General features: G+C 42.3%; 1 protein-coding gene across 1 annotated transcript in view; it reads left to right on the top strand.

The window, feature by feature from the left end:
* Positions 1–19355, top strand: part of LOC126175020 (SUMO-activating enzyme subunit 2) — a 156241-nt gene that overhangs the window by 114260 nt on the left and 22626 nt on the right. The window contains exons 9-10 of the mRNA XM_049921518.1: positions 7796–7966; positions 10852–10934. Of these exons, the coding sequence (XP_049777475.1) occupies positions 7796–7966; positions 10852–10934 (254 nt within the window). The remainder of the gene's footprint in view (positions 1–7795; positions 7967–10851; positions 10935–19355) is intronic.

Raw genomic sequence — 19355 nt, 5'->3', positions numbered from 1 at the left:
GGCTTATGTCATGGGTTTAAAATCTCGGACACCCATAGTGTTTATCAGTGTAGCATCCTCTGTCCTTCAGCGGTATCATAGTGCTTGAATATTTTGCTGATTGCTCAAAAGACGCAGAAAATACAGAATATGCTTTAATGCATGTTGAAGGCCATGAACAAATTTCATCAGATGCCTGTAGTATCTTAATGGCACAACTGGTGGCTGCTGCTAGAGCCCATCGTTTCATGAAGAAGAAAACTCTTAACAATTGTTAATATGTAATTACTCTAGGAACAGTCTGCAGGCTATTGACTGACACTACCTTCACCATCCGGTTGTGTTGTGTCTGTAATCAATCCCTGACATCATTTATGAGCTCAGCCATACTGTAATCAATCCCTGACATCATTTATGAGCTCAGCCATACTGTAATCAATCCCTGACATCATTTATGAGCTCAGCCATACTGCATGCTCTCCCATTTTCCACTGGATTCTGGCGAATGAGCTAACTGATCATTTATCCAGAATGGTGACCACAAGCCTGATGTTGGAGATATTCGGTACAGATAAGACTTGGAATTCACTACAATTGGAGCATGGAATGGTAAACTAGAGTCCCACCAACCAACTGCACACCATTAAGGAGACCTCTGCTGTGTTACATTCCTCCTCCTGTTTGTTACACGAAAATAGTGCACTCTCTTGTACGAACTTACGTTGGTCATATCTGCCTGACTTCGGTGCTTTATTGACGGTGGCTCACATCATTATAATATGCCCCCTTTGTACAGCACTCTGAATGAACATTAACCTCGGAATTAGCTGATTTTGACAGGAGAGGTGCATAAATCTTATACTTTCTCATAGGCTGTGACTTTTGTTCCTAACTTCTTTATACATTTCCTGAAGTTGTTTTAAATTCTTAGCATTTTCAGTGTTCTCTGTGTCTCTGCTCGGTCATTTTCCATACTACGTTGTAACGCACTTGGATGGCTTTTGTTCCCAGTTAGTGATGCCGTTCCCCTTTAAATTGTTCAATGAATAAGGGGCTGAGGACTATCTTTGTATGGTCCTTAATCACCATACAACCTTTATGAAATATTAACCTCTCCTTACACTTGCCCTCCACATAAAGCGGTTAACTTTCATTAAAAAGTTTCCTATTTGTGGCTGGTTAGCCATGGTGTAGCTGTCATTAGTGTAGGGGCAAATGATGTCTACATTAGATATGTAGAAATGTCTACAGGAGATATTTTTATGAGCTATCTGGGACAACCATTTATCTCTATAAAGGACTGGGTTGGACTTCAAGTCTGTCTGTAAAGTGACTCCTCCTCAGTGCCCACAAATGAGCGGCTGCGGAGGGGGAGGGGGGGGGTGTACATATGAAGCAATGTTCAGATAAGTAGATTCTGACTTGTTGGCTTGTTAGGAAGCAGCATGATCAGATACATGGTCCAGTCACATTAATGTGACCATCATCACGGAAAAACCACTCACCAATGGCATGTGGCAGCACTAGCAATGGATGGTATATAGAATGTGTTGGGGGAGATGTGGAAAACAGTGCAGTCACTTTTGTAAAGCAGAAATGGAGCAATTTATCTGACATTCAAAAGGACGTGACCATTGGCTTTCGAGCCAAAGATGGAAGCATTTGCAAAACGGCTAAGTTTGTAAAAGGTTTGCCTATCACAGGGGTTAAAGTATACCATGCCTGGCAAAATGTTGCTATTCCAAACTGGTGTGAAGCAGTGTGATGGACAATGGGCCATAGATAAAAGGGGTGAATGATAGCTGCGGAGACGTGACTGGTAAATAGAAATGCAACTGTTGTGAAACTGAGTGCCCAGATGAATCAGGGGGCAACCAACAGTCTCTCCTCAATGATCATACAGTGAATGTTGCTGCAGGTGTATTTGCACAGCAGTCACCTGATTCATACACCCATGCTGACTGCTGTTCATCGGCGACAAAGGCTGGAATTTGCATGCCAGTATCACAACTGGACACCTACTGAGTGGTGACAGGTGGTCTTTCCAGATGAATCATGTTTTATACGCCATTGGACAGATGGATGTTGGCATGTATGGCATGAAACATATGAAAACAGAGGGTCCAGGCAGGAGGAGAGAGCGTTATGGTCTGGGGTATATTGTCATGGGATTCCGTGAGTGATCTTGCCATTTTGGAAGGTAATTCGATCAACACAGATATGCATCTATCCTTGGGGATCATGTCCACCTCTGCATGTAGTTTGCTTCTCCTCGACACAGTGGCATTATCAGCAGGACAATGCAATGCGTCACACAGCTGGCACTATACATGTTTTGATTCCAGGAGCACCAGGATGAGTTTAGTACACTCCCCTGGGGGCCCCAAACACCTGAATTTAAATCCAGTCGAGAACCTGTGTGACCACGTGAATCAGGTTGTTCACACTCTGGATCCTCAGCCAAGAAGCCTAGTACAGCTGGCCACAGGCACTGGAGTCAGCGTGGCTCCACACCCCTGTCGGCACCTTCCAGAACCTTATTGACACTTTTCCTGCACATCTCCTTGCAGTCCACACTGCAAAACATGATTATTTAGGGTTTTGACAGGTTATCACATTAATGTGACGCTGGACTGTGTAGATAAGATTTGAGAGAAGGTAATATGTTTGTAGAGAGAGAAATTAATAGCGTGATTTTTTAAATAAGAAAGTCCTAATTTTAAATGTCATTTTCTCTTAAGTAGCAGCAGTCCCTAATACATAAATATTAAGGACTATTTTAGGTTGTGTACAGGCAGTTTCACATACAAGGATGCATTGTGAGACTATGAACCCTGCCTAGTTTTGTTGAGAACAACTTCAAAATCTGGAACTCCCTTCCCCTCCCACCCATTGTCACACTTGATTATTTTCCTAGAAGCAGTTTCCCAAATCAGTTTACTTTTCCTTTCTCTGCTTGACAAACTACCTACAGTGTTGTTTATGTATGACTCAAATTACCCATAAAAAGTTTAGATCACATTAAATGCACTAACTGTGAGCTGCACTTGACTGAAAATTATTTCATCTCAGCAATGAAACATTAGCCTCCTACAGTGACTCAACATGAAGCAGTATGACCAAGCACTTTTTTTGTGGAGTACTTTCATTTTACAGTGTACAAAAAAGTGTCTTACCGTATATCCTCCAACATCAGTGATAAACACCTGAATTACTGCTAGGCTGTAACAAACAAGAAGTTTTCTTATTACATAGTCTTAGCCTGAACTCATAAAGTTTATCGTAAAAATCACAACCTACACCACTTTCATTTGGTAAGTCACATCATCTTTGTTTTTAGGTATATATATATGTATATATATGACTCCTTACCCTCTCCCTTAAAACCCACATCCTTTCGTCTTTCCCTCTCCTTCCCTCTTTCCTGATGAGGCAACAGTTTGTTGCGAAAGCTTGAATTTTGTGTGTATGTTTGTGTTCGTTTGTGTGTCTGTCGACCTGCCAGCACTTTCATTTGGTAAGTCACATCATCTTTGTTTTTTAGATATATTTTTCCTTCGTGGAATGTTTCCTTCTATTATAACCATATATATATATATATATATATATATATATATATATATATATATATATATATATATATATATAAAATAGAGGGAAACATTCCACGTGGGAAAAATATATTTAAAAAGAAAGATGATGAGACTTACCCAACAAAAGTGCTGGCAGGTCGATAGACACACAAATAAACACAAACATACACACAAAACTCTACCTTTCGCAACCAACGGTTGCCTCGTCAGGAAAGAGGGGAGGAGAAGGAAAGACAAAAGGATATGGGTTTTAAGGGAGAGGGTAAGGAGTCATTCCAATCCCGGGAGCGGAAAGACTTACCTTAGGGGGAAAAAAGGACAGGTATACACTCGCACACACACACATATCCATCCATACATACAAGACACAAGCAGACATTTGTAAAGGCAAAGAGTTTGAGCAGAGATGTCAGTCGGGACGGAAGTATAGAGGCAAAGAAGATGTTGAAAGACAGGTGAGGTATGAGCGGCGGCAAATTGAAATTAGGAATTAGCGGAGATTGAGGCCTGGCGGATAGCGAGAAGAGAGGATATGCTGAAGGGCAAGTTCCCATCTCCGGAGTTCTGACAGGTTGGTGTTAGTGGGAAGTATCCAGATAACCCGGACGGTGTAACACTGTGCCAAGATGTGCTGGCCGTGCACCAAGGCATGTTTAGCCACAGGGTGATCCTCATTACCAACAAACACTGTCTGCCTGTGTCCATTCATGCGAATGGACAGTTTGTTGCTGGTCATTCCCACATAGAACGCTTCACAGTGTAGGCAGGTCAGTTGGTAAATCACGTGGGTGCTTTCACACGTGGCTCTGCCTTTGATCGTGTACACCTTCCGGGTTACAGGACTGGAATAGGTGGTGGTGGGAGGGTGCATGGGACAGGTTTTACACCGGGGGCGGTTACAGGGGTAGGAGCCAGAGGGTAGGGAAGGTGGTTTGGGGATTTCATAGGGATGAACTAAGAGGTTACGAAGGTTAGGTGGACGGCGGAAAGACACTTTTGGTGGAGTGGGGAGGATTTCATGAAGGATGGATCTCATTTCAGGGCAGGATTTGAGGAAGTCGTATCCCTGCTGGAGAGCCACATTCAGAATCTGATCCAGTCCCGGATAGTATCCTGTCACAAGTGGGGCACTTTTGGGGTTCTTCTGTGGAAGGTTCCGGGTTTGAGGAGATGAGGAAGTGGCTCTGGTTATTTGCTTCTGTACCAGGTCGGGAGGGTAGTTACGGGATGCAAAAGCTGTTTTCAGGTTGTTGGTGTAATGGTTCAAGGATTCCGGACTGGAGCAGATTCGTTTGCCACGAAGACCTAGGCTGTAGGGAAGGGACCGTTTGATGTGGAATGGGTGGCAGCTGTCATAATGGAGGTACTGTTGCTTGTTGGTGGGTTTGATGTGGACGGACGTGTGAAGCTGGCCATTGGACAGGTGGAGGTCAACGTCAAGGAAAGTGGCATGGGATTTAGAGTAGGACCAGGTGAATCTGATGGAACCCAAGGAGTTGAGGTTGGAGAGGAAATTCTGGAGTTCTTCTTCACTGTGAGTCCAGATCATGAAAATGTCATCAATAAATCTGTACCAAACTTTGGGTTGGCAGGCCTGGGTAACCAAGAAGGCTTCCTCTAAGCGACCCATGAATAGGTTGGCGTACGAGGGGGCCATCCTGGTACCCATGGCTGTTCCCTTTAATTGTTGGTATGTCTGGCCTTCAAAAGTGAAGAAGTTGTGGGTCAGGATGAAGCTGGCTAAGGTAATGAGGAAAGAGGTTTTAGGTAGGGCGGCAGGTGATCGGCGTGAAAGGAAGTGCTCCATCGCAGCGAGGCCCTGGACATGCGGAATATTTGTGTATAAGGAAGTGGCATCTGTTCATTTGTTCAATCTGCCGCCGCTCATACCTCACCTGTCTTTCAACATCTTCTTTGCCTCTATACTTCCGTCCCGACTGACATCTCTGCTCAAACTCTTTGCCTTTACAAATGTCTGCTTGTGTCTTGTATGTATGGATGGATATGTGTGTGTGTGGGAGTGTATACCTGTCCTTTTTTCCCCCTAAGGTAAGTCTTTCCGCTCCCGGGATTGGAATGACTCCTTACCCTCTCCCTTAAAACCCATATCCTTTTGTCTTTCCTTCTCCTCCCCTCTTTCCTGACGAGGCAACCGTTGGTTGCGAAAGCTAGAGTTTTGTGTGTATGTTTGTGTTTATTTGTATGTCTATCGACCTGCCAGCGCTTTTGTTGGGTAAGTCTCATCATCTTTCTTTTTAAATATATATATATATATATATATATATATATATATATATATATATATATATATATAGGAAAACACAATTTTTTGTTTTAAAGGTACAATGGCTAAGTGATTCACATTTTCCTTCCATTCTGTGTATGAAAGTAAGTCGATTATTATCCACAATTTAGTTATATTTTTGTTATTTTGGTAGTACTGTTGTTTTACATTCATGATGCATGCTTTGTTTATTTGTTGATATATCTTCGCAGTTTTAAAGCTGCTATGTTACTTTTGTTATTGCTGTTAATCATGGCTGCTCCGCTGTCTATTTGCACCAAAGAAGAGCAATGTTCAGTGATTCATTTTTTTGTAGTCAGAAGGTGTATCAGGGGCTGAAATTCATCGAAGACTTTTGGTATGGTACGGGAACAGTGTTTTGCCACAATGGAGTGTGTACAAATGGATTGGAAAATTCCGAAAGAGTTCCACAAGTGTTACACGCTATGAAGGAGCTGGACGACCGTTCATTGCCACAAATGAAGACACCGTTGAGCGTTCACATGAAATAATTCTCTTAGACGATTAACTATTGACAAAGTGGCACATCGTCTGCAAATTAGTCACGGTTCAGCCTACGAAATCATCCACAACAGGCTTGGGTTTAATAAAGTTTGTGTAAGATGGGTCCCAAAACAACTCACACAGTTGCATAAACAAACACGGTTGGACATCTGCAAAAATATTTGGATCATTATGGTAACAAAGGGGACAACTTCTTAGACAGGATCATTATTGGTGACGAAACATGGATCCATCATTATGAGCCAGAGAGTAAACAGCAGAGTATGGAATGGAAACATCCAACTTCACCGTGCAAGAAAACGTTCAAGGCCCTACCGTCCACAGGAAAACTGATGCTTACAGTTTTTTGGAACGCGCAAGGTCCAGTACTGGAACGTTATGGGGAAAGGGGCACAACAATAAAGTGTACATTACAGCGAGATGTTTTCTGCCAAACTAAAGCCTGCAATTTGAAGCAAACACCGAGGATTGCTGTCTGAAGGTGGTGTGTTGTTGCACTATAATGCCCATCCGCATACTGCTGCCCAAACTGCTGAAACGCTCCAGAAACTCGAATAGTACTGGATCATCCTCCATATAGTCCCAATCTTTCCCCTTCTGACTATCCCTTGTTGGTCCACTCAAACAGGCATTAAGGGGCCATTGATATGCCTCGGACGAAGCAGTGAAAGAAGCGGTTCATTCCTGGCACTCAGCCCAACGGAGAACCTTCTATTATGAGGGCATCAGGAAGCTTGTACAAAGATGGACCAATTGCATTGAAATGCAAGGAGATTATGACAAAAAATTATGTTCTTGTAAATTTCCTATTTGATTACAATAAAATTTTATAACTACTTTGCCGATAATTGACTTACCCTCATATGTTTGAGGGAGAGGGAGTTTGATCAGGTAATTCATGCCAGCAATGTGTCCTGTAGTCTTCCTCAAATGCGATAAGCTTCCTGTATTCAGTATTGTCCCAACAACATGTTTCTTTGCTGGTCCATCATTAATAACATTTGTTGGATTGCAGAAATCATCATATAAAGTTCTTTCATGCTCAAATTCAGTTACATGTATATCAGTTTACGTCTTGCACTAGTGTTTGTAGTTACTGTCAGCAAATTACAGTAAACTTAGTCCTGCCAGATAATACTGTTCAGTGTTCTACAGGAAAGTGTTATTCATTTTGCACCTCATACTTAGTCAAAACTTGCATTGAAAAAGAAACTACTTTTATATTTCCAAGAATTTGAGGATCACACATCTCACTCACAATAGCAGTCTCTCTCTCTCTCTCTCTCTCTCTCTCTCTCTCTCTCTCTCTCTCTCTCTCTCTCTCTCTCCCCCCCCCCCCCCCCCCTCTCCCCCAATAGAATAATATTTGAAGAAAACTTAACTATTACATGCATATGTTTTATGCCTTTTGTAGGTCACTGTATTTCTAAATGTGAACAAAGTTACTGTGAAAGAATTGGAAGAACATATCCTTAAAAAGAGACTGAATATGGTTGCCCCAGATGTCATGTTGGATTTGAAGGGTACTGTCATAATATCGAGTGAGGATGGAGAGACAGCTGAAAACAACAACAAAACACTGAGTGTAAGTAAAAAAATAATTGTATTATAACATAAATTTTAGTACATTTTGTTTTCACTCAACGTTTCCATACAAAAGTCATGATCCTGGTCTATTTTCTGTACGTTTTACAGAACTCCTGGTTAATCAATAGTTGTGATTCGAATCTCTCAGGTGCTAGAATTTTGAAAGCCATATTAACTTAGTCTGCATACATTGATTTCTTGATTGTTAAATATGTTAGCTTTAAAATGTATACTAATTACAACATAATTGTTTTGTGATTATTATGCATGAAATGTGCCAGAATTTTTTATTGATGAGATCTATTTACTGACCTGACAAATGAAGAACAGAAAGTGAGAGATTGTACATAGTCCATAAGAATTGTTAATAAATATTTTTTTCTTCAAAAGCATACAGGTAGTCATTTTTTTCCAAAGTGCTGTCTGTGAATGGAATATGAGAGGGCAATATTATGCAGCTGTTTGGAAATGGAGATATAATACTGCTGAATGATTACACTGAATAGTCAGTTATTTACTTCACAGTTATAGAATACTGTACTTGCATAAAAGAGGGAAATATGCTTTGATATGTACTAAAATGTTAACATTTCATTTTGCACGTAATACTGTGCACAGTGTTTGCTAACGCCAAATGGTAGGAAGTTCCATCTCTGTCCACAGCGAATCTGTTTAGGTATTAAGAATTTATTTGGAAAATGCTGAATCATGTAGCAAGGATTATGTGAAATTTTAAAATACATTATATCAGTCTCACACTTTTTGGGTAGGCCACAGAAACAGACAGATTGAAGAAATGTTTTTAGATCTACGTCAGTGAGAAGCTGACTAAATTACTTGGAAGCTGGATGAAGTGGTACTTTCAGCAAATTTAAACTCAGCTCTGTACATGACTAAGTTTTAAGTGTTTATGATTGTAAGATAAATATTTTATACTTAAAGCTGCCAACATGACTTTCCATTTCTAAATTTAAGCTACATATAAATAAAGAGAAAGACAAATGGAAGGGGATAAATACATGTGAACATAAGCTGATAGGTACACTAGCTTTTGAAAACGTGTTTCCTTCATCTGGCATTTGCTAGGGGAGGTGTGGAGAAAAATACAGTGAAACCCCACTTTTACACTTTTCAAGGGACTTTTTAAAAATGGTGTAAAATGCAGGAAAATGCAAAATTTGGGAAATAATGTTTTAAGTGGTAAAAGTTACATATAGGATCCCCCTTTGCATTTTCGCACTTCATGTATGATATATGTACATCATAGGCTTTGAAATACTCGCCAAGGACTTGTTTATTATCTAATAAAAACCGCTGATGTAGCAGGAACTGGTGGTTCTCTGGGAAGTAGAAATGTTTAGCTTAATTTCATGCATCATAATCAATGTTTTTCGAAAGTCTGCAGCTGTCATTCATTATTTAAATAATCGAACACTGCACCAGTTACGTATTTATTCATGCATAGCATGATGCATTTCGAGAATTTTTTCATGTCAGATGCAAATATTGATTGTTACATAAGTATTTTTTGAGGTCTTAGCATATGTGTTGTTCTGCATGTCTTGTGTTGTAGTCATCTTTTTGAGGTTATCAGGTACTGTGTCTCCTCAATTCTGTAGAAAACCACACATGTGCAAACTCACATTGTTTGTGAAACACCTAAAAAAATACGTATGTTAATATTGCACTTGGCAATCAGAATAAATTCTCAAAACATTTCTTGTTAAGCATAAAAAATATGTAATTAGTGCTGTGTTTGAACCAAAAACATTTGAATAACGCTAAGTCCTCAAAAGTGTCAACTAGCGCTACAAGTGGCCAAACGATGAAATACGCTAAATATGGTTTGACAAAGGTGTCATGACAATCACAACAATCAGGAAGCTATGCATGTGCATTAGAGAGACTTTTGGAAATGGTCATGATATCTTGATTTAAAAAAACCTAGTTACTCTCATCAGCCTACACACTGAGTAATGCTTGGCAGCAGGAGATACAGTAAGAATTGTTCCAACTTTTATCCCATTTACCAGTTCAGATCCACTGAGTAGAGTGCCATGGTGTCAAGAAATTTAACCATGTAACGTTTGTAAACATTACTTGGCAGCCAGTGCCATGCCAGCGTCATTTTACATCAGTTTTTTCCCCACAAACATTTTTTCATAAAGAGTAAATCGCAGGAAAATTATAAATATGTTAACACAAAATCGGATGAGAGTTAATATTGTGGACATAAGAAATTTGACAGAAGTGATAAAAAAACATCATAAATGGCACGAAAACATTACTTCTGGGAAAGTAAATGTGGGGTTGTACTAAAACACTCTTAGGATTAAAGAAGATATTTATGAAGAGCCCAGATCATGTCTCTTTTTTGTTGCTGAATCGTACAGTAGTTTCCTTCATTACATTTGCACAAAATTTTCCTTTGTTTTTGCCATATGAAGTAACTGATTGTTGCAAAGAAAATGAGCAGTTTTTATTTTTGTGTGTGCCATTCTTCTGTCACAAGCCAATATAATCTTGTTCTGCCTTCTAGTGTAGTTTTAAAATGAATATTAGATTTTGTACTAATTCTTTTTCTTTCTTAAAAAATAATCTGTTCATGTATCAGTATCATATAATTAACAATATTATGAAAAGGATAGTTGCTACTCACTGTATAGCAGAGGTACTGAGTCACAGACAGGTATATAAAAAAAAGAATGTCAAACAAAATTTTCAGCCAAATGGGCCTCCATCAGAATATTTTCTCTTATATCATGTAAATGAGATTTCTCTATTTTCTGTCTAGGTGTTTGCAATAAGAATTTTTTTATATTTGAATCACTGATTATTCATTGAGTTTACTCCTTACTAATCTACTGACTATTTATTGTACAGGAAATTGGAATTACTGATGGAACAGTGCTGAAAGCTGATGATTTCCTTCAGAATTACGAGCTTTCTATTACCATTATGCATAAGTAAGTAAGAAGTGAATGTTTGATTATGTAAAAATGTAGAATATTATGACTTAGCATCTGCTAGTATGTAGGTTCATGTTTGGCATAAAAAATATGCTGCTGTTCGTCATGGCACATATTCTAAAAAGCTTGATGTGCAGCTTAATGTAGATGTCACCAGAGGTCCAAGTCCAGAAATTAAAAACATTATTCCTTTCCATTTAAAAATTATATAATTTGTAAAATATGCCATATTAGTGAATTTGCAAACCAGCACATCAAATGAAATTCTTTCTAACTACTCTCAAACCTTTTCAATAACTTGAGGCTTCTCACATGAACTTGAAGACAATGAAGTATGCTGAGGGAAAGATATCCATCATTACCAACTGAATATTATCTCCAGTAATATGGATGTAATACATAACTTTCACACTGTGTTCTGTTAGAGTAACAGATGGGTCATGCAAAAGGGTCCTGCATCAACAGTGATGGACTGTGAACTCTGCATCATTTGTGCCATGTGTCCGTCAATGGATTGCAGTGATGGTAGTTGTTTCACAGACACAGCTGCCTGTTCTGCTTCATAGAGCAACCCCCTAAAATACACTACTGGCCATTAAAATTGCTACACCAAGAAGAAATGCAGATGATAAACGAGTATTCATTGGATAAATATATTATACTAGAACTGACATGTGATTACATTTTCACACAATTTGTGCGCATAGATCCTGAGAAATCAGTACCCAGAACAACCACCTCTGGCCGTAAAAACGACCTTGATATGCCTGGGAGATCCTGAGAAATCAGTACCCAGAACAACCACCTCTGGCCGTAAAAACGACCTTGATATGCCTGGGCATAAAGTCAAACAGAGCATGGATGGCGTGTACAGGTACAGCTGCCCATGCAGCTTCAACACGATACCACAGTTCATCAAGAGTAGTGACTGGCGTATTGTGACGAGCCAGTTGCTCGGCCACCATTGACCAGACGTTTTCAGTTGGTGAGAGATCTGTAGAATGTGCTGGCCAGGGCAGCAGTCAAACAATTTTCTATATCCAGAAAGGTCCGTACAGGACCTGCAACATGCGTTCATGCATTATACTACTGAAATGTAGGGTTTCGCAGGGATCGAATGAAGGGTCGTAACACATCTGAAATGTAACGTCCGCTGTTCAAAGTGCAGTCAATGTGAACAAGAGGTGACAGGACGTGTAACCGATGGCACCCCATACCATCACGCCGGGTGATACACCAATTTGGCGATGATGAATACACGCTTCCAACGTGCGTTCACCGCGATGTTGCCAAACACGGATGCGACCATCATGATGCCGTAAACAGAACCTGAATTCATGCGAAAAAATGGTTTTGCCATTCATGCACCCAGGTTCGTCGTGGAGTACACCATCGCAGGTGCTCCTGTCTGTGATGCAGCATCAAGGGTAACCGCAGCCATGGTCTCCAAGCTGATAGTCCATGCTGCTGCAAACATCATCGAACTGTTCATGCAGATGGTTGTTGTCTTGCAAACGTCCCCATCTGTTGACTCAGAGATCGAAACGTGGCTGCACGATCTGTTACAGCCATGCGGATAAGATGCCTGTCATCTCAACTGCTTGTGATATGAGGCCGTTCGGATCCAGCACGGCGTTTATATTACCCTCCTGAACCCACCGATTCCATATTCTGCTAACAGTCATTGGATGTCAACCAACGCGAGCAGCAATGTCGCGATATGATAAACCGCAATTCCGATAGGCTACAATCCAACCTTTATCAAATTGGAAACGTGATGGTACACGTTTCTCCTCCTTACACGAGGCATCTCAACAACGTTTCACCAGGCAACGCCGGTCAGCTGCTGTTTGTGTATGAAAAATCAGTTGTAAACTTTCCTCATGTCAGCACGTTGTAGGCATCGCCACCGGCGCCAACCTTGTGTGAATGCTCTGAAAAGCTAATCATTTGCATATCACAGCATCTTCTTTCTGTTGGTTAAATTTTGCGTCTGTAGCACGTCATGTTTGTGGTGTAGCAATTTTAATGGCCAGTAGTGTATTATACAGAGTCATTCAGTAAGAAAGAACAGATTTCAGTTGTTTATTACAGACAAACTCTGAAAGACAGGAATGCACTGCGCACGCGCGCGCACACACACACACACACACACACACACACACACACACACACACACACACACACACACACACTCTACGCCGTACACTCAACATTAGCACCATGAGTTGCTCAGAAACATAAAAACCACAGTCCACTCATTTCATACATGAATCAACAGGTCCCTGTTGATTGAATCAACTGCTTCAACAATTCAGTTTTCGGCTCTTGAAGTGTAGCTGCCATTGGTGGTACAAGGACCCCCTGTTCATGTATGAGTATCATATAATTAACAATATTATGAAAAGGGTAGTTGCTACTTACCGTATAGCAGAGGTGCTGAGTCACAAACAGGCACAAAGAAAGACCCCACAGAAAAAAATCTCAAGGTGGGAGTTCTGCTGACCTGGTAGGCCAAAAGCAGTATACAAGATCTTGTCCAATGCAATAATGTGGGATGGTTTTTTAAGATAATGATCCACCTCAATGTGAAAGTGAAGCAGAGCTCTATCAGGCATAAAAATTAGATCAGTGGTATGCTTTTAAAGTTGAGTTCACAACAAATTTTGCATGCCAAGGTATGATATTGCTGCAAGTTTCCTCCACAAAAAAGAAAAGTCCATAAATTATGTGAACAGAAACAGCACAAAAAAACAGTCACTTTTGGTGAGTCCCTTTTATGTTTAATGATGATGGCCAGGGTTTCGTGACCCACAAATTCTTACATTATGGCAATTTACTTTACTCGATAGATGAAATGTTGATTCATCCAAAAAGATGAGTCATTAGTAAAAAGTGTCCTCGGCCATATCCTGGAGAACTGAAATGTAAAATTCGTACCTTTTGTTACGGTCGCCGTTTGCAATTGGTGCAGCAACGGCACCTTGATGCTTCACATGCAGGTGTCGTTTCAGAACATGTTTGAGGAAGTTGAAGTTCCTGGCCTGTCCATCTTGTAGACTTCCAAGGGCTCTTTGTGAATACATCTCGGATGTAGTAGACATTTAAATCATCTGTGCATAGCCAACCAGTGCTCTTCTCTTTGCATATGCAATCGAATTTTTGCGCTCATGGGCTAAATTCATTTGCTGAATACAGGCTTGGCAACCCTGAGGTTCCTGAGCTGGGGTTGCTAAGTGCCACCAGTCTCCTGTTACTGTAAGCTCTGGGCATGCTTCAACAATCAGTGTATGGCGCAGCAGTGGAACATTGTGTGTCGCAGGGAATGGGTATCTTGGCTTGTCCACCCGGATTGCGAGGATGGTGAAAAAATCTATTAAAAAAACCTCAATCTCAAGGTGTGCTGCGCACTAATGAGATGCCAGGCCGTTGAGGTGGGACAGTCGTTAGCGGGCATCCACTGGGTAACCTGCCACACCTCCATTGTATAAGGCTTACTCAGGCACGCAGGGCTCTCTCTGAGTGGAGCCTTGTTTCCTAGCTGCCCATGGGACCAAGATAGAACTCTCGAAAACATCTTCTCCTCCTCCCAGTGGGAAAGGTGTACCGCCTGGGAGTATTCATACCCAACCCTCCAGACGAATGAGGGAGGCTAGCCCTCCTGGTAACCTGCCTCAATTGGATTATAGTAACAGGTCTCAAGGAATCATAAATCAGAATGTGGTTTTGGTCATTAAGAGGAAGGAGGCAACGTTTGAAAAATTGCCCCCCTTCTATATCAATATAGGCTTGGAAGGACTTGCTGAAAGCCTGAAGTCTATTGAATGGCTGTGGAATGGTTCCCTACTGATAGAGACTAGTAGGGTAAAGCAGGTGGAACTACTTATGAAGACTGAAAAATTAGGTGAATATGATGTAACTGCATAACTCCCATAACTCTAGCAAGAGTGTGGTCACATGCCGTGACATTATGGATATCGACATAGCTGAACATAAACAGGAATGGGCATTACAGGGGATAGTGGACATAGAGCAAAAGATGTGTAGGAACAGTGGAGAAATTGAGGAGAATGCCACCTTCATTGTGACCTTCAATTCTGCAACGTTGCCGGAACATATCATGGCAGGTTTCCTCTGACTTAAGGTTAGGCCTTACGTACCTAACCCTATGTGATACTACAAATGTCAGCATTTTGGTCACACAACGCTGAGTTGCGGGGGTGAAGTGAGCTGTGTGAAATGTGGAAAGGTAACTCATGAAGCTGGGATTGACTATCCGTCTCCAGCAGTCTGCGTTAACTGCTCTGGGAGCCACCCAGCCTGGAGCCGAGACTGCCCTGTTCTAGCAGAGAAACGAAAAATTCAGGAACTAAAAGTCGCCAAATGAATCCCCTATGCTGAAGCCAAAAAGGAATATAAGGCGACGAAACCTTCCGTCTTTACTACATCTTATGCTTTCATGGCGCAGAAACCTGTTCCTAAGGTTGACGCCTCGACACAAACATCGTCTAGTGTACAGCTATCCACCACCAGCACCTGTACTTGCATGTGTACATGTCAAGGCAAAAGGAGTAAGGATAAAGCAGTCCAAGCAGCCGCCAGAGAAAAGACCAGCAACAGTTCTGTAGTGAGTGTCAAGAAGGCACACAAGAAACACAGTGCCTCTCAACGCCCCCTTTCCCCCTCATCCTTGAAGGTACAGGGTGTGGGGAAAGGTTCACGACAATCGGGTCAAAAGCTGTTCCGAGCACCGTCAGATGTCATTCTTTCACATGTGACTGATGAGGAGGACATCATGGAGTTACATGCCTTTTGGATCCAGGCAGCCCCTCCACTCCCCCTCGCCTCTACAAGTGCTTCACCTCCGCGGTGCAAAGATAGGGGTAAATTAAAACCACATTGATAAAATGGCTCCCATCCTACAGTGGAACTTCCAGGGGTTCAGGATGCATGTGGAAGAACTTCATCTCTTATCTCAGAGTAGACCACTGTGTCTGTGTCTCCAGATAGTCATTTCCATCAATCGTGCACCCCTGACCTGTGAGGTTATGTACTCCACAAAAAAGACGACCTGAGTGGAGAGAGCTAGAGGAGGCGTAGGTATTTTCCTCAGTACTGACTACCACTCCTCCTCTCTCTCACTTACAACAACTTTACTTGCCCCCACATGATGCACTTGATGAAGAGGCCCTAACCGACCATATTACACGGCACCCCCACCCCTTCATCCTCTGTGTTGATTTTAATGCGCACAATGGGCTTTGAGGCTCTGCATCTACTTGCCCCCAGAGGTAGAGCAGAGAGGCTTCTTGTGTCATCATGAGCATACTTGCTAAATGGGGGACACAACACTCACTTCTGCACAACTATGGGTTCGTTCTCTGCCATTAGTCTCTCTCTTTGCTCTCCAGGTCTTGCTCACACTGCTCAGTGGGAAGTGGTTCACCTGCCAGATAGGGTGGAACCCAAAAGGAAACCACAGAGATGGGTGCTCGATAGAGCCGACTGGACAACTTATAGCCAGTTGGCCCAGTTTGGACATTGTGCGAATGTCTGGATCATATTACCAAAATGATCCACCGTGCCGCTGCAGCATCCATTCCACAGTCACGGGACAGCAGAGGAGACAACCTGTCCCTTGGTGGAATGCCAATTGCTGCTCTGCAATAGGTACTGGGTGTACAACTCTGCGTAGGTTCAAGTGTTGGCCAACTGCAGAGAATCTTGCAGCGTTTCAAGTGGCGAGGGCAAAGTGTTGCCAAATTATTCGAGAGAGCAAGATGATGTCGTATCAACAGTTCCTGAACCCCATTAACTGTTCCACCAAAAGTTACATTGCGTGGGAGACCATTAGGAGAATTTCTGGGAGAGGAGGCAGGTGCCCCGTGGCTGCTGTAATGGAGAACGGCACTCTCCAAACCAAATCCGCGAGACATTGCCCAGACTATGACGGCATATTTTGCCACAGTTACTGCAACAGACAGTCAGGATCCAGGTTTCCAGCGCCATAGAGCGGTTGCTGAGAGAGGTGTAGTTTGGACTTCTGATCCACCTCTGATGAAGATTACAATTGCCCATTTTCCATGTGGGAGCTGGATTCTGCATTGTCTGCGGCTCGTGACACATCCCCTGGTCATGACAGGATCCATTACAGTATGCTGCAGTACCTCACAAGGCGAAACAAAGATATCCTCCTCACACTATTTAATGCCATTTGGGCATCTGTTCACTTTCCTGGCTCATGGCGTGAGGCAATTTTAATTCCTCTGTTAAAACCTGGGAAAGACCGCACAAGCCCAAGTAGTTACCATACTAGCTGCCTGGGGAAGACCTTGGAGCAGATGGTCAACCGCCTCCTTGTCTGGATCTTAGAATCCAGGCCACGCCTTAGTCGCTTTCAGTGTGGTTCAGGAGGTATTGCTCCACCTTTGATAACCTTGCCCTCCTGGAGGCAGCTATACTACAGGCTCTCCTATGCTGGCATCACCTTCTAGGTATATTTTTTGACATCGAGATGGCCTACGATACTACTTGGAGGCATCTTATCCTGGAGCAGCTTCACCAATGGGGTTTTCGTGGTTGTCTTCCCATTTTTATTCAGTCCTTCCATGATATTTTAGATACCGAGTCGGTGATGGCCTGTCTGATCGCTTTGAGCAGGAGAATGGTGTCCCTCAAGGTAGCATTTTAAGTGTGACTGTCTTTGCCATAGCTATTAATAGCATTACATCCATAGTGAAAAGTCCAGTCCAGTGTTCTTTGTTTGTGGGTGACTCCTCTGTGTTTAGCTCTTCTTCAAGTCTCACAACGAAAAACACGTCAGTTCGCAACAAACTTTTCGACGTTTGGATGAATGGGCACAGAAGAGTGGTTTTAAGTTTTCCACCATGAAGTCTGTGTGTGTTATTTTTAGCCATTCTCGTTCCATTTTAAACCTTCCTTAGTGGAGGATGAGGGACACTGTCCTTACTTTTAAGGACACAGTGGGGTTTCTGGGCCTCATATTTGACTCTAAGCTTATGTGGTTGCCACATCTTACACAGACCTGAAGAAACAGTCACTTAAGGCTTTAAGTATTTTAAAACGTCTTAGCCACAGTACATGGGGAGCAGACAGGACTTGTCTGCTCCGGTTTTACAGGGCATATACACGATCTTGGCACAACTATGGGTGCAGGGTGTATGAGTCTGCAAGGTCCTCTTGTTAAAAGATGTTGGACTTGGTGTACAATGAAGGGATTCAATTGGCCACTGGGGCATCCAGAACAAGCCCCATACCAAGTGTCTGTGCAGAGGCTGGTGAACCGCCTCTTTACGTCAGGCGACTGCTATATATGGTGCACTAGACATATAAAACACTGTCCACACAATATACACACATCTACCATACTATTGCTCAGCCTCCATTGGAAAGGCTTTTTCGTTACAGGCAATGAGGCCCTTTGGGATTTGTGCACAGGTGCCTTCTAGAGATGGGTGTGGCCAGTCTTCACGTTTTACATTGCAGTGGGGGCAGATTTCCACCTTGGCTTCTGCTGAGGCTCAGACTTATTTTAGACTTGACGAATTTTAAGAAAGATCGTACACCAGATTTTACATTTCAATCTCTGTTTCTTAACATTTTAGATATGCATCATGGTTTTGCAATAGTGCATACTGATGGCTCCAAGCAAGGGAATTCTTAGTCTTCTTGACATTTTCTCAAAAGAGCTCCATGCGATCCTGAAGGCACTGGAGCAGATGCCTCGTATTCAGGGCAAATGGTTTCTCATTTGCTCAGATTCCCTTAGTGCCTTACAATCGTTACAGCTGGTCCGGCTGATATATGACCAAATGCACTTGCTGCAACAACAAATAAGCAGTTGTCATTCTGCTGCGTGCCAGGTCATGTAGGGATATTGCAAAATCAACAGGCTGACTGGGCTGCCAAGGAGGCCTGCAGAGGACAGGATGTGGCACAACGTCCTATTCCCTTGCAGGCTGTCATTTCTGCGCTACACACGAAGTGCATGCAGTTGTGGAATGAGGAGTGGCTGGCTGTGACGGCCAGTAAGCTACAGTTGGTGGAGTCAACAAACCAGCCATGGCGTTCCTCCTATCAGTTGCTCAATCAGGATGAAGTGGCCCTTGCGCATCTTAGAATTGGGCACTGCCGTCTCACAAACAGCTTTTTACTACGACGAGAGGATCCTCCGTTTTGTAGTGCTTGTGGTGTTCACATCTCTATCCGCCATCAATTATGTAGTGCATTTTATATCGTGATGCAAGGGCAGAAGCAAATGTTTGTGGGGATCTGTCCTCTATTTTAGCTGATAATGAGACGAGTGTGACTAAGGTGTAAAAGTTTTGTGATGTGACTGGACTCTGGCCTAAACTTTTAGGCTGGAAGTTTGTGTTTTGCAGAGTGGCTGGCTTCTCA

This window comes from Schistocerca cancellata, chromosome 3 (genome assembly GCF_023864275.1).
Source record: "Schistocerca cancellata isolate TAMUIC-IGC-003103 chromosome 3, iqSchCanc2.1, whole genome shotgun sequence".
Lineage (NCBI taxonomy): Eukaryota > Metazoa > Arthropoda > Insecta > Orthoptera > Acrididae > Schistocerca > Schistocerca cancellata.
This window is presented reverse-complemented; position numbering and strand designations above follow the sequence as displayed.